This window comes from Gasterosteus aculeatus, chromosome 16, assembly GCF_964276395.1.
Source record: "Gasterosteus aculeatus chromosome 16, fGasAcu3.hap1.1, whole genome shotgun sequence".
Classification (NCBI taxonomy): domain Eukaryota; kingdom Metazoa; phylum Chordata; class Actinopteri; order Perciformes; family Gasterosteidae; genus Gasterosteus; species Gasterosteus aculeatus.
This window is the reverse complement of record NC_135704.1, coordinates 5387094-5415014: the sequence shown is the minus strand read 5'-3', so window position 1 is coordinate 5415014 and position 27921 is coordinate 5387094. Positions and strand designations below refer to the sequence as shown.

Below are 27921 nucleotides of genomic sequence, written 5' to 3'. Positions count from 1 at the left end.
GTTGTTGGTGTGTGTTTTTGTCTCCCCCTTCTGTTTCCATTCTCTCACTTCACAGATGTGCACACCTGGTTCCCCTCGTCCAATCACCACACCTGTTCCAGATCTCCCATCAACCATTCCCCTTTATATAGTCAGTGATTGTTTTGAGTGGGGAGGGCCCTTTTGTGTTGAGCTGGGCCCGCAGCAGGAAGAGCACTGTCTTGTGGTAGAGTTGAATTAGTAACAGCCTACTGGTGTTTTTGTGATATCTTTTGCTTGTGCGCACAGGGTCAATGAGGACAGGTAAGATACTCCGGGATTTACATATTGCATACATGTGGGTGTACCTGTTGTTAGTACCCTAGGCTAGAGTGAGCACCACCCACTGTACTTTTGGGTGCTAAGCACCGGTCAATAAGAGGGGGGCGTTTGTTTTTGTTCTTTTCTTTGGTGCCACTGACAGTCCCTGTTGATCCCTGTGTTGCTCTTTTGAAAAATAAATACTTTTTTGTTACGTTTTGTGAAGTGGATTTTGTGTGGCTAGCGCCTCACTTGCCTTGACCTGTTGCCCTTATGTTGCGCCCCAGGTCGAGCCACCAGGGAGCGTAACATTGTATGTCCTGCAACGTGGGCATTTTATATTTAATAGTACAGCATGTGATGTGGTATGGATTTTAGACTTAAGCTTAGTGTGGTCATGCATTATGATGATGAAGTTAATCTCTTTGTATAGAATAATCCATGTTGTTTTTCCATGTTCCATGTTCCATCCATGTTCCTTTTTTATTTTTTTCTGTTTTCAGGAATACATTTGCTTTTATTTTTACACCGCAAAAGAAAAATGAAGAAAATATAACCGACTCTTGATTGTGGATTCCTCACCTCCATCTTACCTCTAAGCAAAAATAAACCAAAGTAAATAAGCCTTCACTGAACCTGCATGCGATCATTATGTCGTCAAGTCCCGTCTTGTGAACCCACCACAGCTCAAGAGAGTAGTGACAAAGTAAACTCTGCATGAATGACACAAGCTTTTCCGGTGGAAAACTCAAGTTTACACAGCTCGTGCTGCCATTTGTCATCTGTTCACATCCACTTCAGCTAATGAGAGTGGCGGAGCATGACCTAAAAGGGTCAGATCACCCCAAAAATAAATATACACGTATATTGTTCTCCTTTTAACCTGTAGTGTTATTCATCAATCTAGATTGTTTCAGTGCGAGTTGCCGTTCTGGAGATATTGGCCCTATAGGGGGGCCTTCCCCTCAATGTGATGGGACTATGAGGCAAACGGCGGGAGCAGTTTATTGTATAGGAACCAATTTATCTCACCCATGAAACTGCTCACAGTAGTTTGTTTGGACTATCCTGAATAACCGGGTCAGGAGTTCTGGACAGAAACAAATATGTGTTGAGTTGTTTTCCGGTGCTTTGAGCAGTGCCTTGTAATCCCATCGTAGAAAAGAGGGGGAAAACACCTCCTCAAACTACTAAAATAGTAACAATACAGCTAAACAAAAAAATTGTTTTAATGTTTTTTGGAAGAACTGTTCCTTTTAAACTTGACAGGTTTTTTCACCAGAGACACAGAAGTAGATCATACAATTTTTTTTTTGTAATTATCTTAGTAAATTAACCTTACTATTATTTTTACTACAATAATTGTTATAATTATTACATAGTGTATTACAGCGTTGTAAAATGTTCCCTTTTAGGACCTGGCGGAAGTCCCTGATGTGAACTCCCGCAGGTCCCTTTTCTCTTCCCCTCCACCACGTCCCTCCTGTCTAGCAAAGCGCGCAGTCCCTATCAGCTGTTCCCTCCGCGCCGCGCACCGAGGAAGCTGCGCACGCGTTTCCTCCGCCGCCACCTCCGAACGGCCCGCGCAGCCTTCTCCCGCTCGGCATCTGCGAAACGAGATCGCCATGAGGTACCGCTTTTTTTTTTGTTGCAAACTTTCCCGCAGCTTTTGAGTGATCCGATGAGACTGTGACCGCTTGGTGCCCCTGCAGGTGTTCCTCCGGGCCGGAGCTCCTTCTTTGCTGCGTCCTGGTCCTGCTCGGCGCAGCTGCAGCGCAACGGCCAGGTAAGAGCTACATGCTGCAGAAATAGCTCTTCCTTCTATAACTTTATAATAATATCCTTTTGCTCCATTTTTGTTTTGTTTTTTTACATCCAAGGTTCTTTTGCATTTTTGGAAGGCTGCTGCAAATGATCTACCCAATTTAGCCTCAATTTGTAACCCTTCATGAAAAGGTCACTTGTCCCTCATGGTGTTGGTGTGGAGCATGCCGTTTGCTCACTGCTGTCTTTTTGTGCTTGGATTGCATGCGTCTTCTTTTTATTCCAACAGCCACTACCAGGCTGACCTGCACGGTTGCTACAAAACCCGGTAGATAAACAGTTATGATTCAGAGATAATAAAAAGTTGCTTCATTCGGAGAAGATCAAAGAGGCTTTGGGACGCTCAAGTCCAAAGTCTGCAGTGCTCACAACGCTACATTCCTTCCCTCTTTGTGCCTTTTCTTGCTCTGTGTCTGGGACGGGTTGTGTGTCCTGGCTGCATCTAAATCCTGAAGGCTTTATGTTTCTGTGTAACGACCTAACAGAATACTTCTATCTGCCCAGCTGATCGGCCCATTTGAACAAAGAAGCACACTGATGTTCTCCATTTAGTGAACGTTGAGTTGGTGGTCTGTGCTGCTGTCAGATGATAGGGGGAGCAAACCGAGAGGACGCTGATTAATATTTGATTGGCTGTGATCGCTAGTAGGTTCTAGGGGCTTTGAGGGACCCGACCCATCTAGTAGTTTGGCCTCTCGGTTGGCCCTCTCCTCTTCATTAACATCTTGTTGCTTCTCTATCTTTTACCGCAGTGAAAACACTTGCAAGCACCCCGTATTTGAAAAAGGGTAAAACGTATTTCCCGTTCTCTCAAACAGTGTGACGTTTTCACGGGAATGCCGTCCCGTCCGCGTGTGTGTCCAGGTTGAAAGGGCCTGCCACTCCGTCCGAAGAGCGATGCCTTTGGCCGCCTGCGACATGGTTGAATTAGGTCCGATTCATTCCCAGTCCCTGGCTGGGTCAGGAATCCCTATTGTCATGTGATCTTTGACATGCACCCAGCGTGGTTTTGCCTGAAGGGGAGCAGGGGAGGGCGGGGGGAGGGGAATGGCTGTAGGGGGACACCCCGCCGTTCCATTTAATGGCTGAATTAGATGCCACATTGGAAATCACAGTTGGCGTGGGGTTCTTTTCACTGCAAAGGCCATGATGGCCGGAGGTGCAGCAAAACCATTACAAGTATGTGGGGAAAGTGGTCAATGGGGGGCGTTCAGTGCGCTGGGAGAGCGAAATGTTGAAATCACCATGTACTTCACCTGCTTCAGAAGAAAGATTTCAGCATAGTGTCCATATTTAATCTCATTTTGTATTAACAGTTCTTTTTAAATCTGTTGCATATGGTGGAAGAGGTCTGAGTGACGTTTGACAAACGTGCAGTGACACGTCACGTAGCGTCACATCTGTTTCCACATCTCAGATGTGCCCGAAGATGAAGAATCTGAACTTTTCTTTTACCCGCCGGAGCAGCAAAGATAACTTTAATGTTCACTCCTTGTGAAAGCCCATCACGTGTAAAGGAAATATGTATGAAGACACTTTTTATAAGACTGACAGGGAATCTTTGGGCATATTATTAAAACTTACAGAACATACTACATACTACTACTACTACAGAACACCCAGAATCAATATGAACCATTAAGGTTCGCATATACACAAACACTGTTATAGTGTCTTTTCTAAAAGTGTATATAGACTTTTTACAATCAGAAATAACAAGGAGAATTGTCAAATATGTTTTACACAGATACTGAAAATACACAGCTGTGGTAAACTCTTCATCTCATGTGCTGCGTTTCGGCAAAGTCCGCCCCTCCAGGAATAAAACGGCGTCCTGTGGCGAACAGCTATTAGATTGGAGCCCCTGTTAGGATCAGTGTAACTCTCACATGAAATAAATGGGGCGACTGTGCACGGATTCGTCTGACTCAGTGAACCTTGTGATGTCTAATCCCTGGATTTTCTAGTGGGTAAACCTACTTATTCCTGATCGACATCCCTGGAGGTGCCCTCGCATGGAGGCTCGGAAGCTCCGTCCAGCGATGTTCAGTCGCATTGTGTCGGTCTCTTTGTGCGTCGAGTTGGGCTCGTGGATTTCAGGGTTTGGCTTTCGTGTGGTTTTTGGGTGGAGGTGGTTTAGAATGTCAAGCGGGTGTCTGTACTTCCCTTCCCCGGCTCTTTTTAAAAAAAAATATGTTTTTCTTAAACTTTGACGTATGCGACCGACGCCTCCTTTATGCACGTGTGCCCTTATTCACTTTTGTCTGCCACTCACAAAGACACAAGAGAGAATCCAGCCCGTTGCTGATCATTTCATTTCAACCCTCGGACACTCCAGTAATGGACTCGAGCGGCCTTTTAAAATCCCATTTCAGCCTTTGCTGTAAAAACACTGGAGACCCAGCGAGCTCCATAAAGACTGTCACAACAATGTTTACAAGGTCATTTCGGCCGGCCTCTTCAAACTCACACAGCGTAACAGGACCACACTCTAAGGCAGCACAGCTGGTTAAGGCCTGGGACACACGCACACCAAACATGTGAGTTTTTATGAGAATCACTTACTAAGAAGATTGAAAAGGAAATGTACAAATGCTGTAGTTTACTTCAATGTGGATGTGTTTTTATAAGAGAGACATGGTGGTCGCATCCTGCTTTGATTACTGACTTCAGCCCATCTGGATCCTGTAATGAATCCGAGCAGTTGTGTATCTGTGCTGCACTTTAAAAGACGTGGCCAAGTTTGAGAATTGGCCGCATGTCACCGAGCACGTTTTCTTAATTATGCTCCATGTACACAACAGAAGCATGAAGTTATGTCTTGCACATTTTTTTTACTAATTCTGTCATTAAATATTGTCTACAGATGTTGGAATAATGTAGAAAATTCCACTGAAGATCTTAAATTGATCTTAAATTCTTTTAGATTCAACAAAAGATTATCGTGGTAGATCTTATCTAACCACACCCGACCACACACACACACACACACCAACCACTAGAAAACATTGAGAGAGAGAAGGCATTCATCAAAGTGAAGTGAGCTTCTGCTTGCTGAATTAATTTAAAATCACATTGCCTGTTGCTTGGTATGAACAACTGAAAAGAGGACGGTTATTTGCTTTTGCCACATGACCTGAATATAACAACTTTTCATATGCGCTTGTTTCTTGTGTGTGTGGTGCATCTATCCCAGGTCTGTACCTCCAGATTGCTTACATAAGTAAGTTCTGTGAATGTTAGCTGACGTGACAAATACTAAAAAATGTCAACAGTGACAAGACGATGAAGACAACATTGTTTTGTGAACTCTGCTTAGTACTTGGTACCCCTGCATGCCTCTCACTGCAGAGCATCCTTCTGAATGTAGCTGACAGCTGTTATTTGCATTTTTATGTGCTCCCACCGCTCATCAGCTTCTGGTGCGCTCGGCTGTTCTGTCACGCCGTCCCTGATGTTGACAGCGGCAAAACACAGAGGTACACCGTAATTACTGCCTGTGATCCCAGAGAAGAGGATTTGTAGGGCCACTTGTTTTGTACACCCAACCATCTCCAGCACTAATGGCACACTCAGTGCCCTCTTACCTCCCAGCACCTCTTTCCTGTTCTGCGGCAAAACCCTCACTTACCCGCCGGTCTTAGCGGCAATAGATGTTAGTGCGAGGCGTGACGCTCTGCAAATAACAGGACTCTACTGTATATACAGGGTCTGTTCGCAGGATCTGAACATATAGAGGGAACATTGAAAAGCTTATGTATTACCAACAAAAGTAAAAGTGAGCCCTGTGTGGCTCCAGTTAAACATTTCCATTCCTTCTGACGAGGAGATGCCTTCTGTAGCGAGACAGATATTGCTTCTCCGTGTGCAGATGTGAATTCCATTAACTTGGTTGCAGGAGTGCTCATGGACTGCAGCATGTCAGAGCAAGCTACCAAGCCAACGCAGCGAGAAAAGCCTCCAGAATGAAATACGGTGGACGAACACAGCAGCTGCTGCGTAGAAACACGTTGTGTTGTTGTAGAGCTGGCAAACAGCTACTCGCCTCTTCAGAGACCACCACATGTCAGGCTCACTCCTACTGCCCGTGGAGGGTTCGTCAGCGCCGTAGGCTGTGGCCCGGGTGAACGCCGGTTGCCATGGCCACCAGGTGCAGATTCTTTTTTTTTCCACCACAAAGCCGTATTTGGCTCCAGCAAAGGAAACCAGATCCTTCTACCTAGCACTTCCCCCCCCCCCCCTTCCCGTCACCAGCGCGAGGGAGTGTTCACTTGTCCTCACTGACAGCCTGCTGAACACAAGGAGGCATGAAACTAGAGACCCCCCCCCCCCGCCTCCCCCGCCACCCATTTACATTCTCCAGTCCAAAGAAATCTATACCATAAGCTTTTCAGTGTCTATGAACCAGTGCTGATTCCGAGTGACCAAGACCACCACATACACCACCCGCTGACTTTACTTTAAAGGCGCTTTTCAGATCCAGACTTGAAATAAGCATATTTTAATATGTGAACATTGTTAATAGAAGAGCTACCACCCAATGCGGTTTTTTTTTTAATGAATGAAAAGACCATTGAGCATTTCACGAGGCCCCTCTGGGGAATGTCATTGTGCGTTTCGACCCTCACTTTGTGGTTATATCCCTCTTTTCGCTCTCCGCGTCTTATCTCCTGATTGACTCTCGTCATGTGCAGGCTGCTTTTCAGGGCATCCTTGAATTCCACTCATTCACCCGTCCTTCAAGGGCTGCCATGTCTGTAGGCACTTCTGTCTTTTTTTTTACCCCCTCACACCATGGGGGTGTGAACTGAGGACAATCCCATGGGACGGAGAGATTACCATCAAGCCTGGAGCTCCTGTGACAAAAGAGGGATTTGCCGAGTCTTGTACCTCTGTCCTCCACGGTGTGGACTTCCCGGAAGTAGGACTTGGGGCTTGGTTTGGGGTTTGACAACATGGGCTGTCTTCACTGAACCTGTCCCAAACTGAGGGGGGGACTTTCCAGGTGTACTCGGGTTGTGAACTAAGAATAATGGATATTCCAATGACTGATTTACTAAAAGTCAATACTACCGATTAGGGCAGGGCGGTATGGCCAAAAATCCATATCACGGTATTTAGAAAGATTCTGACGGTATCCCGGTATGTGACGGTATTGCTTTTTCAAGTAAACACATTCATTCATCGAGCCCAAAAAGCACCGCCGGCTACCCGAACAGCTGTTCGCCGCTCACCGGCCAACTCGCTCGCAACTGGCCTGCGAGGTAGCTTGTTAGCTAGTTAGCCTGTTAGCTTGTTGTGGCTGCTAGTGTTGCCACCAGAGGCTCGATAGACTTGAGATAAATCTTTTGCTGGTGTAAGTAACGTTGGATTTTCCAAAACCGAAAACCCTCCGAACAGACACCGCTCCTCTCTTGGGCACAAGTTGTGTTGGTGCGTCTCTGGTCTCTCATTGTTCCTCCTGTATCGCTCTTTTCCGTGTTTTCATGTAGCAGTCACTTCTTGTGCGGCGGGGTAATTTTTTGATAAATGTACAATTATTAGCTTTACAAATAGTTATTTATTGTCGGTATGAAGTTAAAACCATGATTCAATCTCAAAACACATTAGACGATTGCCAAGCGCTACTTGAGGACTTAATAATAAAATAAATAAAAATAAATTCTGCCGCCTGCCGAAGAGCAATTTCCGTTGTTATGGCCGGTATGAACGGTACGTGAGAAATTCATAAGGTTCAGAAATCTTATTCCGGCATATAGTTTGAACTGAACAAAAAATAAGAGCAGCAAGTGAATAAGATTTAAAAGAAATTAAAATAAACGAGTGCAAAGTCCACAGTAATTAAAAAAAGAAAAGAAAAAAAAAAGGCCACAGTAACTAAGTACCAAATAAATATAAGTAAATGTACACAGACCACAGTGGTTATTGCCATCTTTATCGCACATTTAAAAAATGTTGGTATATGGTTACTTCCCAGCCCTACTACTGATGCATCAGCCTGTTGCTTTAGTCGTGAGATTATTAATGTGAGAGGAAAGAGACAAAATGTGCTGAAATATAAGAAAATATTGGATAATCTGACCTCCCAGAATCAAACCTCTAACAGCTTTTGTAAATGTACTTAGTTACATTCCATAACTGCTGAAGACTCAAGCTCCTGTCGGATCATGTGCCGAGCTTGGATCTTTGCAAAGTGAATGCCTCTGTTGCTCGTAACATGGATGCTGCTAATTGTTGTGTGAATCATGAGCTTGCAGACAATAAAGGGTGCCCTGGATTCACTCGGCTGTTGTTATGGGCCAGGTGGCACAGTGCCATCCATTGAGAGGTTTAGAGAGGAGAACCATAGGCCAACCGGGGGGGACGTTAAACATTTAGAGGTCCAGTGAAAGATGTGAACGGCGGTTCCTCTTCTGAGACAGCGGCGCTATCGGTCTGAGGGACGGGCCGAAGGGACCGCAGTCAAATTCCCCCCTCGCTGGTCACTTGACTTAGTGAAACATGCCAGGAACTCAGTCAGTTCAATGGGACCCTGTGGTTTTATAAGTCCAGTTTACAACCGTGTCATTTTTGCGGGGTGGTTTTTTACACTGTAAAGTCTTTGTCACCGTTAGTTTCCTGTCTTGAATGCGTCCGCCCAAGTTCAGAAAAGAGGAATGAAGGAAGAAGAATGCAATACGAGAATGCCACACACTGCATCATGGTGACGGTGTCAGCATCCATCATCTCCTCTCACATCTCTCGGCAAAACATCATTTCTTCTAAACTAACAGCATGTTTAGGAGGTGTATCAGCAGCGCCTTTCGGCCATTTCAACTGTCTGCAACTGTCTGCAACTTGAATTAATAGAGTTCTCAACAAGGACCATGCAGTGTCTTACCTTTAACGCGTGCATTAGGAACATCAAATTGTATGTATTTAGGCTCATAACCATAAAACGAGAGTGAGCCTGCGCACAGATGTTACTGTTCTGACAACGTATTGCTTTTTGCTTCTCACAGAATCTTTCACCCTTTGTTATACATATTCTAAAAGTTACTAAGCTTGTTAGTTCAGTGAGTATGTAGCACTCTTATCAGCAGCCGGTCACATTCACTATCCAAGAAGAAAAACCAAAACGTTGCCAGACAACCTGTTTATAGCAGAGGAGACATACAAACGTTTATCCACGCAGATCTTTCCCACGGAGATCTAAAGGTTAAAAGATTTAAGTTGTTACAAACAAAAAAAGACTACAGGATCAGGCCCATTGGTTCCCAAAGTACACATACACCATGTATCTGATAGACAGGAAATAACCAACAAGAGTCTATGTATGGAAACAGTACACGACCCAACTGGACCTGGCAGCCCACTGTTGGCTTGCGGAGTCTGGACCCCTAAGCAGGCACACGCTAGCCTCGGGCCTTGGTGGCTTTTGTGCTTCTTTTCACTCAGTCTCTGGTTTCCTCCCTTTCTCTTTTCTCTCTTAGTGAAACTCTGAAAGCATGAAAAGGGCACTGCTCTCTGAATGCCCCCCGGGTGGGAATGGTTAGATCTGTGGCACACTATACATAGATTAGATCTCCGGGTGACGGGTTGTATTTGAGAATAAATTCTCCAACCTTAGTTTATATTTTGATTTCTAACAGTCAATTTGTACGTCTGCATTCTGCCCTGAAACTACATATTTCCTGTCTCTCGCCTGTTGAACTACTGAGCATTATCAATGTTTAATATCTGATAGGGTCGAGGGCGTCCATGTCCTACCACTTGTGTTGGTTATCATTTGTGAAATACAGTACCTGGAGAAATATAAAAAATATTCACATATATTGTGGCTCCGGGGTCAAAATACTTTTCAGCAGGTTCACTGAGTTCACTTGTTTTAAATCAAGTTGGTGTACCAGCTCACCAAAGCCCCATCACGTGGATTATAACATGCCTCTGCTTGGATTAAGCTGAAGCAGAGGAAGAGCTTGACCTGTGGGTTTTAGTGCTGAAGGGCCCGGTGGAGGGAACAATGCGCGCTGGCACCCTGGACCCTCGTCTGGCCCGTACTAATTGAGGGTCCTGATGTTGTCTTGTCGATGAAAGCCATCGCTGTCCCACTCACTTCTCTTCATCTGCTGTAAGCGTCAGCTGAAGGTGAAGTATAAGCTAGCCGGTGTTATTCACTGCCGCTGCGTTTGAAGGTGTTGGGCCTCGTAAGGTAAAAGTTTGCGCCCCTGTCAACACCCCTCTTCTTTCTGGTTGACGGTGAGACTTTGCCTTTTCGGGACGGAGAGAACGGTCAAAGTTCGGGCTTCCCTTAAACTCCGTGGGTTGGATGTGATTGGTGCTCTGTAGCTAAGTAACACGGATTAGGAATAAAGAAATGGGTAGTGCTGTCAGTGGTGAGCAAGACTTTAAGCGTTGCCTCAACTGACTCGCTGTCCGTCCACTTAAAACACATTTCCATGTGTGATTGTCCGGTGCAGGGTAGATAAGTGTTGGAGCACACATCCCCTGCTTTGATTTGCTTTCATTTTATTGTCTCCACTGTGGAATTCGTATCAGTCCGCTTTGGACGTCAAGGGTCCGCGCCCATGATCCCCTCCCATGCAAAGAGGAAGCTTTGTGACAGAAAAAAAGGACTCTACGTCCCCCTTTCATGGTTGGATTTACTGTCAAAGTGTTGATCTGCATTGACACGTCCTCGAAGTGCTGTGCAAAGCTGAACTCAACACTTGAGTGAGGCCTCGCACTTTTCAAAGAACCGGCATGTAGACAAAGACGGGGACCGGCAAACGGACTGATTTAACCGTCCTGCTCCTTGCACAACACACAAATGAGATCTGCATGCACATTCTTTCCACATGAAGCCCACATCTTTCGCCGGGCATGTTTTTTTATACTTATGCTTTCAGGGGCGGACGGGAAATTCATTTTTGACTGTGCTGAAAACTGCTGTGCACATGTGCACCTTGTGCCAGCATTTCTATCCGCTTGGTTCACCTGTGGGGGCGGGTAGAATTTGTGCATTCATGGGGATATGAGGATATAATGGGCAATGAAAATCAATAGCAAGGGGATACAATATCTTGTATCTTGTTTTCAAAGCTTTCCTTTACATTTCCAGAGAGGATCTTGTCTAAAACGCTCAACGGAAGGGTTTCCTTAAAATTACCACTTCAAAGCTTTAAAACTGTAATATAATCCAAACTAGAGTTTGTGGGACAGAAAGGGTTCTAATATGAGAATACTTAGGATGATGAAAAAGGGGGAAATTAGAGAAGGTTTAAATTAAAGACAGCGTCAAGGAATGTTAATGTCAGCATCTGTCAAGCACTGCACGATGCCAGTGTGAAATCAGTGAGAGATTGGGGAAAATGTTGGCGCCCTTATCTCATCTCCCACACCTCAAACGTACATGTGGGAACGACTTTTTACGTTTTGCGGTTGTTGATTATTAATGCACTATCAGACCAAAGCATTCAAGGTCTTTGTCAAACACTGACAAAACACTTTTCAAGATAAAACCCAGCGTACAAACTCTGTTCATGTTGGATAACAGCATCTGGACTACGCTTGGGGAATCAATGTGTCGGCACATGCCCGGACATGGGCTTCATAATTTGTAGCTAATGATCCAGGCTTCTTTCGGAGACCTTTGATGTTTGAGTTCTTGAATGTAGTCATTCAGGGTGATGAAAACTAACCTACTTCAGCCAACCCCCTTCCCCTCCCCCCAAGGTGCAAGTTTTATGGAATCTTTGTAATATGGTCACTGTACAATGCACTGTATTGAGGTGACGGTCATTGCATGATGTTAAAGTAGAATAAACATTGGATGTTCTGTGTTGAAACTGCATCAAGGTTGTTACATGGTCAGTCAATAAATTGTCCTGTGTGACTGGCACGAGAATCTTAAGAATGCTGATAGCCTGGGAAGTTTGTCAGTGGACAGTCTGCACGCCGGAGAGGTGGGCCTTTATTTTATTAGATATGAGCATGTCTTGGAATGTGACCACAAAGCACCTCATAGAGCCAACAAGCGACAGCAAGTTATAGAGTTATGAAGACCCAAAACTGAGTTCCCAGTTTTGGTCAAAAATAGTTATTGATCGCAGTTTCATTATTCAAGTCAAAGCTGCAGGACTCTTTTTGCAGCTGCTTCAGAATAAATCTGCAGCCTGCTTCAATTCAATGTCCAGTAGTGATACACTTTTATTCAATTCAATTTGATTCTTGATAAATCATATGTATGCTATTATACCTTAGTCCTTATCAGAATGTATTTTTTTATTCCAACCAGTATGCTTTAAATTGATGAAAATGTTCCTCAATGTAGACATCTTACACTTAATGCAGCCCGAACTGAATCACTTACAAAATGAATCAATATAAGTTTATATTCTTTTTGATGCATAATGATTGCTGGATAACACATAATTATCTGGGAGAAAGACGTTCAACAATCTGGGCAGGGTTCCTTAACCTGCCTAAGCTATTCAACTTTTTAAAAATCTATTTATTATTTATTTACTGCTGTGACGGTATACTATTGAAAGTAAGGTAATTAAAGTTTTAATGTTGATATGGTTATATTTGCCTGTATACTAGACCCTGTAGGAACAGAATCAGTGTTTCAGTTATTTGTTTCCATCCCTTGTTGGTATGTTCCTGGTGGTTTTATGCTTGAGTGAAATAGGTTACAAAGCTGCTGTGAAAACCGGGTGAAGTGGGAAGACTAGAGCTCAAGCCCACAATGTGGGACCCCGGTGGTTTCATTACATAGACGCTCTTTGGTGTGTTTGTGTGGAGTTTGTTGTTTCCGTTCCATTTGTCTAGGAAAAGAATGTTTCTCCACATGTTTCCTATAATCCAGACTCTTTGAAAAGCTGTCTTCAGCTCGTGTTTTAAAGATTGTTGTTTTAGCTGCAGAAATCTGGCTCGCTATTACGAGTGCACCGTCAGATGCCCAAGACTTTCAGGTATTACATGTGGTTATGAATGAATGAAAAATATGAATATCCGAGTGATTTATTTGTTTTTTCTCAACGGTCTTTTATTGTTTTTGGAAAAAACTTGTCCTCGACCTCAATTCTGAGTCATGATATTGGTTCAACCTCATTCTGATTCTAATGTTTTGGGCGTAACACCAGGAACAATAGGAAGAGATGCAGGGTCAGGTTATAGTCATCTTAGTCATTTTTCACACCTTCAACGAAAAACTGCTAGAAGACTGCTGATTTCCTATAAGAGATCTGCAACTGTATGTTTTAAATGTCTCCCTTAATCAGCAGGATGATTCTGTTTAATTTCCTTAAGAGTTAATGCTTGTAAATGCTGTTTTAACAGCACGGACCCAGAAGAAAACTGCTGAAGTGCTCAAGTAAAGACCAACTAAACTGGATATATTGTCCAATAAACCACCAAGGCAGAATGATTGAAGCACTCGGGCATGTTTGCTTCGTATCCCCTGTAAAGTTTCAGAATGTGACAAGGAGGGCCCTGTTGAAACATTGCCCTAATCAAAGTTTTCATCCCCCCCCCCCCCCAACAACCTCTCACTTCCCCTCCCCCTAAAACTCCTTCGTCCTCAGCCTCCTGACCACGTCTCCGGCCAGGACAGAAATTATGTGGTGAGTTCTGTCTTTCCGGGGTCCACAGGAACTCTGTTTAAGAGGCTGGACACTTTCCAGGAGTTACAAACTTAGCTGGAAATGCACAATAGGGTGAAAAGTGCGCTGGTAACAATTGACTCCTTGATGCTCTCAGTGGAGAGCTGACGATTGATCCAAGGATGCAGGACGAGGTGGGCAGGTGTGCGTCCATCATAGTGTGTGAGTGCCAGGGGGAAAAGCCATCTGGACGTGTCGGCTAACATCAGGTGTGCGTTTGTCTCCACCTCCTGCTCCTTACCGTCCACACGCCTTCTTCTTCCCGCCACCGCTCGGGTATTTGGACACACATCGCCGCAGAGGCCCACAGAGCGAACGTTGCTATTGGGTTACCGGGGCGTTACCCAATAGGACTGATCCGCGCTCAAAAGCGTAGCATGGTCATAAGATCAGCTCTCTCATTACTCATAGAAATCTGCACCTGTTAAAGTTATTTGCATTTTATTGAGATTCAAGGCTAAAATCAATTTTCATTTCATTGAAACTCGAGGGCTTTACAATTTCCTTTAAAAATCCCTGTAATCCAATTTGATTCAGTGAAGGCGTGAGACACCATAGGGGAAGTCCAGAGCCCTCCCAGGGGTTATTAAATGCTCATGAACGCCTATGACATGCTAACAAGCCATGACGGATCGTTTCCTGTACTTTTACCATGGGATCCTGCTTTGGATCTTTTCACAGCGAGGAGGGTGAAAAATGTGCACTTATATGTTATGTCAAGCTGACCTTGTAGCTCCATTGCCTAAACCTAAGGTTAAGGATTTCCGTCACTCAAAAAGTTCCCTCACACCCCCCCTTTCTCCCGAGGCCCGGCTTCATTTCATCTCTGCTCCCCCTCAGTGAGTCCAAATGGCCATAAGCTCAGTGGCTGAAGGCTGAGCGAGGGCCCGCCATGCCTTCTCTGGCTCGCTCACACTCCGTGGAGTCGCCCTGGTGAATGGTCGCAGCGTGTGGGGAATGTCTCAGGGAGGACAATAGCCATGTATTCTTACTCACGTCTCCCACCATCCAACCGAATCACTGCGGGACGCTGAGACCCAGTCTGCGTTTCGCCTTAGTGACACAGATCCCAGCGAGCAAGAAGGCCGACTTGTACAGTCCGTGTTCAGAGAGAATAGCTCAAATGTTGACAATTAAAAAAAAAAAACATGTGAGATATTAGAAAGCCCTCTAAAGAAACTTGTCCGATATGACTTGTCAGCTTGCTGTAGAATCAGTGACCACAGAGCTTCAGTGCCTAGTGCCAGTGAATAAGCAGCCGGAAGGTTTTCAATAAGGGGAAGATCATTTCCAGAGGAAAATATCCGTAATCTAATACATTTCCATCGCCATCGTAGTGCTATCGCCCGTCCTACCCGTCCAATCGGATGACACCTGTCATCCCCAATGAAAGGTCTGGCTCCACACAGGATCATTCTGGTATTTCAGGGGGAAATACAACGCTCGGGCTGGTTTGTATTTCTTTAAACCAATCCCAATTATCCCGGGCGGTTCTAAGTACAATTCAGTGATGGTGCTCTTTGCAAAATATATAGTGCAGATAGCTGCAGGGGAGAAGGTTTGGGGACCTACGGCCCTCTGCAGCATTGACAGTAACACTGTGTGATGTCAATCGCATTGCAGAGACAGACCATTATGTGTCAGGTACAGAGCAGGCCTTCCAAGAAAAAGAAATCCGGTTGCATTGGGGGTGGTGTGTGTGTGTGTGTGTGTGTGTGTGTGTGTGAGAGCAGTGGAATGTGTTAGTTGTTCAGCTCTGTACTTGTGGGTCTGGGTTTGCCCACTCAGCTCCGTCGATCTTTGATGTCTTGGGATGAAAGGATGCCGCCTTCCCATCTTGTCTTTCGTCTCCAAGGACAGCCTGTGAACATTTAAGTGTCCTCCACACCCAACGCATTTCTCTTAGGGACCGCGTCATAAAAGTTAACATGCAAGGGACAGAAAGAGGGTCAAGTAAAGAGAGCATGCATTCGGATGGCCAGACATGGACACCGCGCCCAAACTCTACAAGGTGTCACTGTGTCTATAGGACACAATGCTTTCGGACAGTTTTTAGCCTCCATGAGGGGGTTTTGGTAATGTTTGTCAGTTTTACTGTTTGTCTAGTTGTCCTTGAAACACGTCTAAAAAGGTAGTTGTACTTGCATCTTTCTGCATGAATCATGCGACCAGGTCGTCTGGTGCTCTGACAAGGCCCAGCTTCATGGTCTCCATCTGGTCTTGGACAGAGACGAGGACCTCTGTTCTCAAATAAGACTGTCTATCTGTAGTCATTCAGCGACATGACAAATGCGAGGACGCTGATGGAAATCTCTGTAGGTCTGTTAAAATGATCCCGTCCCTCAGTAAGACAGTTGCAACATTATGTTCTCCGGCAGAAGACAAACAACCCTTCCCGTCTCTCTCCTCCTACTCTGTCAGCTGAACTTGTTTTCCCGATGCTTCATAAAAGTGTTACAGATGTGAACTAAATCACGTAAGGGTTTAAAAACACCTCCATCTTTTCCCCCTCTCGAATCCCACATCTCGACATGCAGTGTGTAATGAATCTTCATTATTCGTGGCAGTTTTCCTTCTCAAAGGAAATGGGAGGCGTTCGCAGTGACTAATGCTGTTCTCTGATATCCCCACCGTACGATCCTGGGTGGGAGTTGTCTTAAATCCTACAGCAGTTAGTCCTTGGCGGCCTGCTGTGGACATGACTTGGCGGGGTTCGAGGGATGTGATGCGGTACTGGAAGGGTCGGCCTCGACTGCAACGCTGTTTATGTGCCACTGTTTCCAGACGTCAAAGGAACGAATGCACAGACTTCCGGCCAACAACGAGGCCGAGTTGCACTGCGCTGCTTCCAGGAAGCTGTAGGTGGTAGAAGAACTCCGCCCTCTCTGACCAAACACACAAAACCAAAGCCCCGGGGCCGTACTTCTGGTGCGCCTGCCTGCCTTCCTCTTTCACATGCAGTATTTTGGTATTTCAAAGCCTGAGCCAACACGATCGGAATGCTTTTTTCTCCCTTTTGTCCCATTTTTTTTTTTTTGTCGAGAGGCCTTTGTTCTAATGGGATAATTTGAGAAGGAATGTCTTTACTTTGGGGGTTAGAAATTGACATTTGAGTACGAAGGCTCTTTAGGTGTAGATTGAAAAGATGGACATTGCAGAAAGACCTGTGTTGGTCAGAGTCTGTTTCATTCATTTTTCATATTATATTGTTGTCCTGTCACAACAGGAACACCACTCCCAGTAGTGTCTGGAGGGGCCTTTGTTTGTCTTCTGGCATCAGTTGAAAGAATAAAGAACAGATCTTGGCATCACAAGTACAGCGTTCTGTTGGCCATGTGTGTTTACGAAATGTCTGAAATAAAAATCAAATGTCATGTGTACAGTACTAAGTCTAAAAGGCATGAGAGACAAATAAACACCTTCACGAATGAACTGCATTCACTGTTTGCTGTCCCTACCTGGACAAACGTTTTCTTTACTTCTTTCAAGCGACGGCTTGCAGCTAACAGCGCAAACGGCGTTGGCAGTGCTCGTGGGTGTGACGGCTGGTTCAGCAGAGAGCGGAGACGCGTTGTTAACACCAGTGTTTCCCCGTATCTTAGAAACGGCCCCCCTGTAGTTGCCCAACATGAACCATGAATAATATGTCAGGATTCTCTGCTGCGAATGAGGAGCTAAAACACATTCACCTGATTGTTGTGTTTTTTTCTGCAGGTTGCTGGTACTGAGTCAGCGGTTTTCTGGGGGTTTTATTACCACTGCCGCTGCATGCTTGTATTGTCTTGTCTTGGACGAGGGCTTTCATCTGCAAACACTTTCTGTGCTTACAGTGGATTATGGAGATCAAGTTCCACTGAGCACGCAAAGCCACATCATTTCCTCCTTTGTGATCCAGCTTCTTCTTCCACAACAAGATCGGCGGAGCTAAGGGGACAGTTGCCTTTGATATTCCTTTTTGTGGGAAAAGTGTGTTCCACATGTTTGGTGTGCTTGGAAATAAGTTGAATGTATTTTTGCACCTGAGTGCTGATGAACCCCTAAGAAGGTGAGTCATGTGATGAGTACAGACCCGGTCTGACGCCCTTTAGGCTTGAAAGTTGTCAGTGAAATATTCAAATCCTTCTTTAAGAGTCATCACCGATAGAGCCGACGTTGTGTAACTAATCTATCAGAAGATCCCCTGAAGCACAACCTACTTCTGTTATCTCAGTACGTTCCAAACATTTCTTTCGCTGATATATGTCTTAGACTGCCATTTGAATCATTGTATGTGGTCGGGTCGAGGTCATTGGCGGGGGGGAGGGGAGGTGAGTGGTGCTATCACACGTTTAACACTCCTTTATTTTGAGGCCTATTTATCATTTTATTGATACATATCATTTCAAATGAACAACAGCTAAAACTGAATTGATTGCAATTTTTTTAGTTTTTGGTCATTTCATACCCGTTTGTTCAGTGCATATTATACTAGCTTGACATTCTTTGTCCATAATCAATAGGATGCATTTAAATTGTCAAAGTCGAATCAGAACAGGTCAGTATGAATCAAAACAATACTTTCCAATGTATTTCCCTAATTCCCTTCTGGTGGCAGTCAGATCCCCTGTATATGACGCACAACCGATTTTCATGAAACAAAGCTGTAAATCTTTTTTATGCAATTTTAACACTAATCTGTACATTATAGAACATCACATGTTTACTTCACACCAGCGAGGCCTAAAGAAAGGTTTGTCATTTCAGCTTTATATGACAAAGAAGCTGTATTACACCTAACAAACGAGTTGCACTCATTTTATAAATATATACATAGTCTCCCCCCTCCCTAATAGACCAATTGAGGGCACTTAACGCTTGGTCGGATGAGTAAAGCTTGGGGAAGTGACCCCCATTCATTTGCACAGACGCAGAAGAATGGTCCCCCAACGGCCACGGTCCCAGGACCTTTTGATGTTTAAAACATGCCTCACTCATTTTGGGATTAACAGCCTGAGGAAATGGCCCGGCTGACATTGCTGGAATGACCCGATGATTTGTAAAGTCTGGGGCTTCATTCTTGCCTCTTGACCATCTACTATCCACCGATGAGGCATCATTCAATTTGGAGATTTAAAACAGGAAATCTCTCTTTTGCTTTTCCAAATGTTCTGTCAAGTTATTTCTAATCAACCTTTGCGAACACGGCACGACTGTTTGTAACAGCATAAATGTTTGTAAACCCTTCTCCGGAGAACCCGGAGTTACCGACTGGTAAAATAAGCGACTGGATTTCCCCCCCATCTGTTTGCCAGTGGGAGAAACTGCGACCCACCTCTGCTTGTCCTGACTCAAGTTTTACTCGTGAGTCATCCAGCGGAAATAAACACTGTCTGAGACGCAGAGACATCATCTGCAATGAATCTAACATGCATTATTGTGATTGTTCCCCCCCCTGGCACATGGAGCGAAATTAACTTCATTATGAGCTTTACATTTCACACGGTGGTCTCTCTCTCTCTGTGTGTGTGTGTGTGTGTGTGTGTGTGTGTGTGTGTCGTAAATGAGAAATGTTTAAAGAAATAGAAAGAAGACCGAAGTGCTGCGACTCTCGCGGTGTGCAGGTGGTGTGAAGTGAACATTAATTACCCCAAATGATGAATGGAATAAAAAAAAAAAAACCCCTCTCCTGTAAATACACGCCTGGGCGCATCGCGGCGTCAATCCGCTCCTGGCAGATGGATGACAGGCGGTTTGTACCGAAGCCAAGTCTCCCAGTCTGTCTACCTTTCCATGTTTCATTACATGGGTGAGAAATAGTTCAGAGGTCACCACTGAAGCCCAGCCAGACTTTCAGAGTGTGTGGCAGGAGTTTTCTACAAATCACGTTTACTGAATTTGACATTTGAGGTCGCGATAAGGAGGTTTCTGTTTGTTTGGTTTTTTCATGTTAAGGGGACAAAGCCCGCCCAAACAAACTTGTATTAACAACATAAGAGGCTGCTTCTAGTCCTACATCTCATTTCCAGATACAGCACCATAGCAATAGACAGCGTACGCCTTCTCAGATTGTTACGTATTAGCCTGACTCAGGGCAAAGGCTGAGTTTGGAGGAGTTTTGGGGGGTTTGAATCCCCTGAGAAAACACTATATTCACAGAAGTTCTCATAACCCGCAACTCGTTCGTGCCTGTTCTCATCTGGGAAATAATGATGATAAAAATATCCCAAATAAATATGTGCAAGACTCCCTGGGGGACAAATAAACTGTGTATATATTATCAAAGACATGTCAGAGTAACCAATGCAGCCTTTCTGAGAGAAAAACAAAAAGGTCAAAGGATATTTTTTCCCCCCGAAGTCAATCAGTGTGTTTACATGATGTACAATTGGAATCTTTGCTTAGTCGGACTCTGCTATCTTTCGGGGCAAGTGCCCAGCCGAGCAGGTCGCGGCCGCTGGGATTTCTCTTGGATTGTTCTCGTTGAGCTGGTGATGAAAAACACAAAATGATCCTTCTTGTTCTTGGCCGGCGACGTACGAGTCTTTCTGGAGAGGCATCTGCTGTTTAGTTTTTGTTTAGTTGACTTTATTTAAACATGGCCTTGGCTGGAATCTGACATTTTTCACGAGGTGACAGAGAAAAAAGAAACGGGCCGACTTGAATGAGGGTTGTGAGAGACATTCAATACATGAGCCGAGTGGTTAAACTTCTCCCACCTCGCGGCCGTTTATCATTAACGGGTGAGCGGCTCCAGTCGGAGGGTAAGTGCCTCCCTTAAGGACGTCTCCAGGCCGGGCCCCCGGAGGGAATCACACCGTGACGCAGTCAGTCCCTCAATCCACATCCTCGCTGGTCTTAAGGGGGAGATTTTTTGTGACCCCCCCCACCCCCCCTCCAGCCAGAAGGCCACAAACCTCTGACCTGTGGTCACCGCGTGTACGGCTGCTCATCAGACGCAGGTATTCTGCAGCGAATACGTAGCTAATCTGGATGTGACGTTTCCAACTGTGTGCGCCTCTGACCCTGCCCACGCTAGACAGGTGTCTGGATTCCAGGTGTGGGAGAGTCCCTCTGCATTGTTTCCAGGTGTAGGGAGCAGGTAAATGATTCATCAAGAGTGGGATCACCCACAGTTCCGTCGGGCCGTTGTTTGTAAAAATGATTTACTTAGATGCACATGATAAAGGAATGAAACAGAAAGTCAATTCAAGGCGCTTTGAGGATGAGTACAAATAACTTTAAGCAGTTAGTGTCGGTTTAGTTTTGCTCTCAGAGATTCATATGTACCTGTTTTCTCGGTATTGTCTTTAGGTTCTTTCACTGTGTACGGATCCACACGTTCTATGAGAAATTACTTTATTCACCTTATTCGCTGTTCTGAACAATCCACTCTTGACTTGTGCTTACTCAGGCCAGCCAGCAAACTGTTTTTTAAAAACTAATCACATAAAGTTCTACACCAAAAGTCTTTCAACACTTTATTTTTGCATTTGAAATTCTATATTTCAACGTTATTCTATTTATATGGTTTAATTATTGACAAAAAGGATATGGATATGGCAAGTGAAAATGGTAAATCATGAATACAAACACCATCGCTTAAAAAACTATTGATTGTTGAAAACCGATGTGAGAAAGTAACTCATCCCCACATCTGTTTGCAACATGACACTTTGCTGCAGGTTAGTGGAACAAAAATATTTAGGCTCCGTTTCCAACCAAGACCTGAGTGGACTTCTGATATGTGTGTGTGAGCCCGTCCCCCCTCTGACGTGTGTGTGTGTGTGTGTGTGTGTGTGTGTGTGTGTGTGCGTGTGTGCGTGCGCACGCACGCACTGTATTGAGGCCAGAATCCATTTGGACCCCATCATGAACCCCACAGTGATTCAGTCTCCCCCTGCTGGTGGAACGGCGAACAGACACCTGGATCTTCTGTCTACTTCTGCCACCAGAATGAAAAATGTTTGAGAGTTGTTTGCTGGAGGGAATGAGAGTTGTACTCACTTTCTTTAATCCATCCATCCATCTTCTGGCAAGTCTCCTCTCATGCACAATGAAAAGAGGCGGCGCGCTGGAGGAAGTGATTTTTGAGCTGATGAAAATCAACGCCTTGTAAATTAAATCTTTATCTTCATTGAGCGTGGCGTCAAACACTGAAGACACAATCATGCACGAGCAAACAATCCTTTTTTTCTTTCTTTTTGCCGGGTCTCGACCACGTGCCTTATCTGCCCCGAGGCGCCGTTCGCTGTTGACGGGCGCCGTGTTTGATTTTCCCCAGGTGTGTTTTCGTTTCGGGGAGCAACACCTGTCTGGCGAGGTTTGGCTCTTCTGCGGCGCGTCACAAGAGCCGCCGATTTCACCCATCATTGTGACTTCTTTACATCTGTCACCATCTTTGTCTTCGACAGACGCGTGTGCTACTGGCAAACCGTTTGTCCTCGTAAGCTGGATGGAAGATGAAAAGACATAAAGAAGTGCTCTCCTCCTGTTGTGGTCGCGTTGGAAATGTAGTCTGGTATCAGTTTGTAATAGACAGCCGAGGCCACGCTGTGAGGCCTGTAGATGCGTCTCGCAGCGCGGGCAGCAGGGGGAGCTATTTCCCCGCAGCCTCACCACAACCACACCATGTGAGGCTGCGTTTAAACATCTCAAACCTCTTCCAGAAACGCAGACTCAAAGATGTACCAAGTTGCCTTTCTGAGCCAACACATGTTCACGTGTAAACATCCATTAGAGTAATGTTCTCCGCAGTTTCCACCTCTTTGACGTTCGGTTTGAGGCGGAGGAATCAATTCGGTGTCTCTGTCATTAGCTGAGACAACACCTCCCAGGCACCGCGGGGCAATTACAGTGAAGACATTTCCGGATGCTCCGACTTCACAGCGCACTGATTAGTGGAGCCATTGCAGGTAGAAGAAAGTAGTGCTTCTGGAGTGGGCGACGGGCAGCCAGCCGGGTTTTGTATCCTCAGGTTATTCCTCTTTTTGAGTCCATTTCAAACTCCTTCTGAATGACAACATCTGAATGGAACTGAAATTCCCAGGTTACAATTGTCTTTAGGGCTGTAATCCTTAATCTTTATTTATGAAATGAAGATTCTTCCTCTTTTTATTTTTTATTTTTTGGTGTTCCGTCTCGAGTCAAGTCATCGCCAAAGGAAGCAATCGGTCATTGGTCCCCAGGGACGTGCGTGGTGTTTTACACTAAGTAGTTCAGGGTGAGGTTCATGTGTGGCTTTGATCTGCCCTGTTGGATAAGTGATCGCAATTACTGAGAAAATCACATCGAAGACGGTAATACATGCGAACCTATTCCACATGGCACCTCTTTCCCGTATTCTGTTGTTTAAGTCCCTACAGGCTTCTTGTTGTGCTGTTATTATGGAATTCGTCTTATTCAGAGTGACAGCTTTCTTCTGCTTGCCTGAGCAGGACTGTGAGGAACCCTGCAGGGCTCTGTCTGCCGGCTGTCTCTTTCTGCAGGATGCTGGATTGCTCCGTGGAGACGCTTGAAAGATCCAGCTTAGCGTAAGGTTTTTCTTTTTTGGGGGGCGGGGGTTGAGTGGGGGAGTTTTTCCTTCTGCGAGGGAAGAAAAGGACGGAGGCTGCAGGGTGGCGTTTGCTGTACGCGTCACAAAGGCCGTTTGAGGCAGACTTGTGATGTTACCAACAAATCACATTGATCCAACTTTCTGTGCAGTGTTTAAAGAAGCACATTGGTGTAATTATTGCTTTTAAATAAACATTGCCTGTTTATTTGGATTTATATTGGATGGGATTGTATTGGCAGTAAGCTCATCTGCCCAGAACTCGCTTTCATCTTTTTAGTTTTGGTGAGAGTTAGTGCTAAAGACTTGTGTGAAACACATTCCATCTGAGTTATTTTTTTAAATGGGAACACCACTTAGTAACTGTTTAATTCAGGCTTTGATCAATACAATTGACATTGATCTCCAAACACAGAGAAACCAGAGGACTACCGGACTGCTAATGCTCCGTTGATTACTGAAGGCCTCCTCATCCGTGTCAATGAGTCCGTTGAGTGAATACAAAGTGACTTCTCTCGTATTAATCTGAAACCACTCACTCAGCCAAAGCTACACAGCCTCACCTTTTACACAACTTTTACATTGATGCTGTTGCTTCTCTTGGTAGTTTAGTGTTGTCACAGTTTGTCTCCATGATGCTTCACTTGTCACTTTGTCACTTTGTCTCTTGTCTGTTACTTGTTTGTTAGTGCACTTTATGCTTAATATTTTTCTTTTTTACTTTTGAATATTTAAATTTTTTTAACTTTATTCCCTTGTTTTATACTAACCCATAGCCTTAGCCTTATTCTACTAACCCATTGCATTAGCATTTCATTCCATTTTATTTTATTACTTGTGCACTGTTGTCTTGTCTGTCTACTGTCGCGCACTACCCGCCAAGACAAATTCCTTGTATGTTTGACATATTTTGGCTAATAAATGTTTCCTGATTCCTGATTTAGTTAATGGAACAACAACCGACTAATTAACTGGTACAGCACATTTCTTCCTTGAATTTTTTTTAGTTCAATCGGATCATGGAAGATTACTTTCGTTAAGCCTCTAGACTGGACTGCATGATTCATATCTCCTCTCTTTGTTCCAGCGCTACAGTGTGAACTCTTCTGAAGTCTTCAGGCTAATCTGTCTGCCGAGCACGATGACTTTAAGACACTCCAGCAGTTTGGGTTTACAATAGCCGTCATGTCTGAATGGGAGGCATTTACACTGCAGGCGAGCTGCTCCTGCAGGCCACTCCAGGACGGCAATAAGTCTCTATTTGTGGGAAACGGGACCCCTTTCCCTCCTAATCTGATAGCTGTGACCTTCTGACCTCCACTCTTGTTATCCAACCCCCCCCACCTCTCATTCTCCACACATTCAACGGTTGGAGATCCTTGAGATGTGAGAGTATTGGTGGTCCTTCAGTCAAAAAACTGACTGACACAAATGCGGTTTGTCCTCCATTCTCAGGATCAGTGGCTGTCTCACCATCTAGTGCCAGTAGGCCTGCGGACTAGCAGGGCTCACCTTTACAAGATAGAAAGTCAAGTTTTACATTCTGGCACACACCGTATATAACACTAATTCCCACAAGACTGGAGAAAGAAAGAGGGGATAAGTTAAGTGAAACAATACATTTGCAAGATTCAGATAATTAAATTCAGTTTCGCTGTAGAGCCATTGATTAGTGCCTCTACTATACAGGTAGTCTGTCGCTGCGGGCTACTGATGAAGATGAGAGAAGTTGTCTTGCTGCTAGCAGGAGAATACGTTTGTGCACGTAGAGGTAATGGATGCAAATGTAGAAGCCCGTCCTGATGACGGCATTGCAGGCATTTCCTCATGCCTTTTTATTCCTGCAGTCAACTCAAATTGAAATGTGTCAACACTGCTGCTCAGCTGTGGCTTGCTGTATGGAGTGTGTGTGTGTGTGTGTGCGTGTGTGTGCGTGTGTGTGTGCGTGCGTGTGTTTCAGCCATATGTTCACAATGGTTTGTGTCTCACTGTTTATACTGCTGCTCAGCTGTGACATGCTGTGTGACTGCAGTCCAAGTTATTTTGTGTGTGTAGGTGTGTGTGTGTGTGTGTGTGTGTGTGTGCACATGTTTTTCAACCATATGTGGGCCGGTCGAGGGGTCTCTGTGGACCTGCTGATTCGTCTGTGTCATTTAAACGCCAGAGCCGAGTGCCTCGGGGGTTAATGCTTGTTTAATGGCGACTACACCGTGACTCACAGCGAGAGGTCGCTGACCCCCACTCCATTGAATAACATAAGTGAAGGTGCAGGGAGGGCCCCCTAAAGTCGGTGTAGATGATCTAAGGGCCACAGAGAAAAGAGCCCTCTTTTTTTTGTATTGTCAACCTCTGTTGTAAAGTACGCGTAGTTTTGTGCTCTTCTTTGGCCCGTAAAGCCTTTTGGATGAAGGTGAAAGTGCATATTTTGGAATTTTCCAGAAACTAAGTGTCAGTTCAAGTGAAAAGTAAAATTGAGTTAATACAGTGGTTTTATTGGGATCTGTATGTGTAACATTTACTTGCTCTCCTTCCAGCGGTCACATGCCCTCTTATTTTTTTCATAAGCTATATTTAGCTCTGATGATATCAACATTTGTTATACGGAATTTGAGTGACGGTTTGGCACAATAATACTGCTGTGCAGTGACAGATAATTGGACCCCTTTGGCCTCTTGTGGATTTAGTTCAGCTGGTTTTGTCTGGGTTGTAATTAGTCGATCATTCATCCTCCCATTGATAGTCTCAGTCCTCAAACTCATTCCTGGTCTTGGGTTTTAAGCTTTTGTCTGTGCATTGTGAGGACAGGCACTAGGGGGGCCTGGAATTTCAGTTCCTCCCCTACTCAAACATCTCAAGATTTCACAGGCTGCAGGCATCACACACGTTTACGAGAAATATCATTTGGCGTTATCTACATGTACGATAAAGCCTTTTCTCTAAGGAGGAGAGATGTACAGTATGCAGAGTAATAGACCAACACAATAGAGGTGAATGGGATTTAATACGTGGTGAAAAAAGCACTTAGACGTTCATTCATTTTTTGTAATTTGCGTGAACTGACCCTTTAAATGAGAGATCCCTGCTGAGATTACGGTCCTCTGTTTGCAAGCTGCGACCTGCATGTGAGTTCAAAGGGGAAGTTCTGAAACCCGTTAAAACGGATATGTTGGTCACATTTTTGGAATAATTTCTGTCAATTAAAAACCCATATTAAAGGGACTTTTTGTCTGACTGAGTCAGGTTTCCCCAAAGAATGATCAGCAACATTGCAACATTTTTATAACCTTTCTTACTATAATTCTTTGTTCCTTTACAAATGCTGCTCCTGACACCGGACACAGTTTTGTCAAATGACTCTGTATTTGCAATAAAGGTTGAAAGAAGAGACTTTTGACAGAGCTAAAGGTATGTTATGATATATGCAGATTACTGAAAAAAGCATCACTCCCAAAGCACCAGAGTACTACCTTCATTAAGTGCAATTTTACCTTTTGCTTGTCAGGATAGTTCTAAGGAGACAGGTTATGTGCTTGGCCACCCAAGCCTTTTGGCGAGTTTCCCATATTTAAAGTGTGCACCAGCATTTGCAAACTCTGCACCGTCTTTTATCTTTCGGTGTCAAACAAAAACATCCTTAGGCTACATGAGCACTGATTGGAGCGTCATCCTCCTTCATATAGTTTCTTCTTTCAGTCGGGTGATGTGAGGCTTTAGCACTCGGCACCTTGTGTTGTAGAGTGGAAATTGATAAGATAAAAAGAGCAAATCAAGCTTGTGCCGAAGCTTTTGTCTTATTGTCTTATTGTATGAGTAACAACTCATACAATAAGACAATAAAGAGCTGATGTTTGAGGGTAATGATTACCTATTACAGAGTTTATTACTCACAGGTTTATTAACCAAGACTCTACTATAGGCATTATGCTTATAGTGGTTTACAGACTGATTAAAGATGACTTTGATCACTGAGTTGGCTGAAAGGTGGTAGACAATATATCTTCTAATGTTTAATGTTGCCTTAAAGATTTTCTTAGCGTTGCGTGAAAGTCACCTGAAGAATGACTTGTCACTCCTCATCTTTTTTTCTCAGCCAACTGCTGTGATTAAAATGTCTATTTTTGACAGTTTTAGAGTGAATAATTGCTTGGTTAGATTGTTAAGTCCTTTTGTCCTTGAGGGTCAACTCATCCACATTTAGTGTTCCTGCAACTGACCTCTTCTGTCTGTGAGGACAGCAAGCCGGTCGCCTTGCATTCCTCAAGTCTACTTTATATATTCAGTTAGTAGTGGCAAACGTCCTTTTAATTCGTTTGCACTTTCAAGTATTTTTGCAGATAGAAGTCAGACAGACACCAGCTTAAAACCATCACAAGCCCCTTGGTCGTGTTGCCCAAACAGAAGCTACTTTTCATATGACTACACACAATATTTTTCTTTCATTATAAATTTTCATCTGGGCCAAAGGTAAAATGCAGCTTGTCCTTGTGATACATAAGTGAGCTATTCTGTCTTTTTCGCATGATGTCAATAATTTCCCTCATACCTTCATATATCTCTGCTGTTCACCCTCCCCCTTTGCCAGACTAAACAAATAATATTGCAGACAGGGGTCAGATGGATCGTGAGTGACCTCAGGCCATGACA

The 27921-nt window shown here is 44.4% G+C and overlaps 1 protein-coding gene across 2 annotated transcripts in view; it reads left to right on the top strand.

Moving 5' to 3' along the window:
- The first annotated feature begins 813 nt into the window (after window positions 1–813).
- col18a1a (collagen type XVIII alpha 1 chain a) overlaps window positions 814–27921 on the top strand; it is a 60219-nt gene continuing 33111 nt past the window's right edge. Inside the window, exons 1-3 of one of the 2 annotated variants that reach the window (XM_040202061.2) lie at window positions 814–894; window positions 1695–1909; window positions 1992–2065. In XM_040202061.2, coding sequence (XP_040057995.2) covers window positions 1905–1909; window positions 1992–2065 — 79 coding nt within the window. In that variant the 5' untranslated portion in view covers window positions 814–894; window positions 1695–1904. Of the gene's footprint in view, window positions 895–1694; window positions 1910–1991; window positions 2066–24975; window positions 25049–27921 lie in introns of those variants that run through there. The other variant, XM_078091175.1, reaches the window with a different exon arrangement.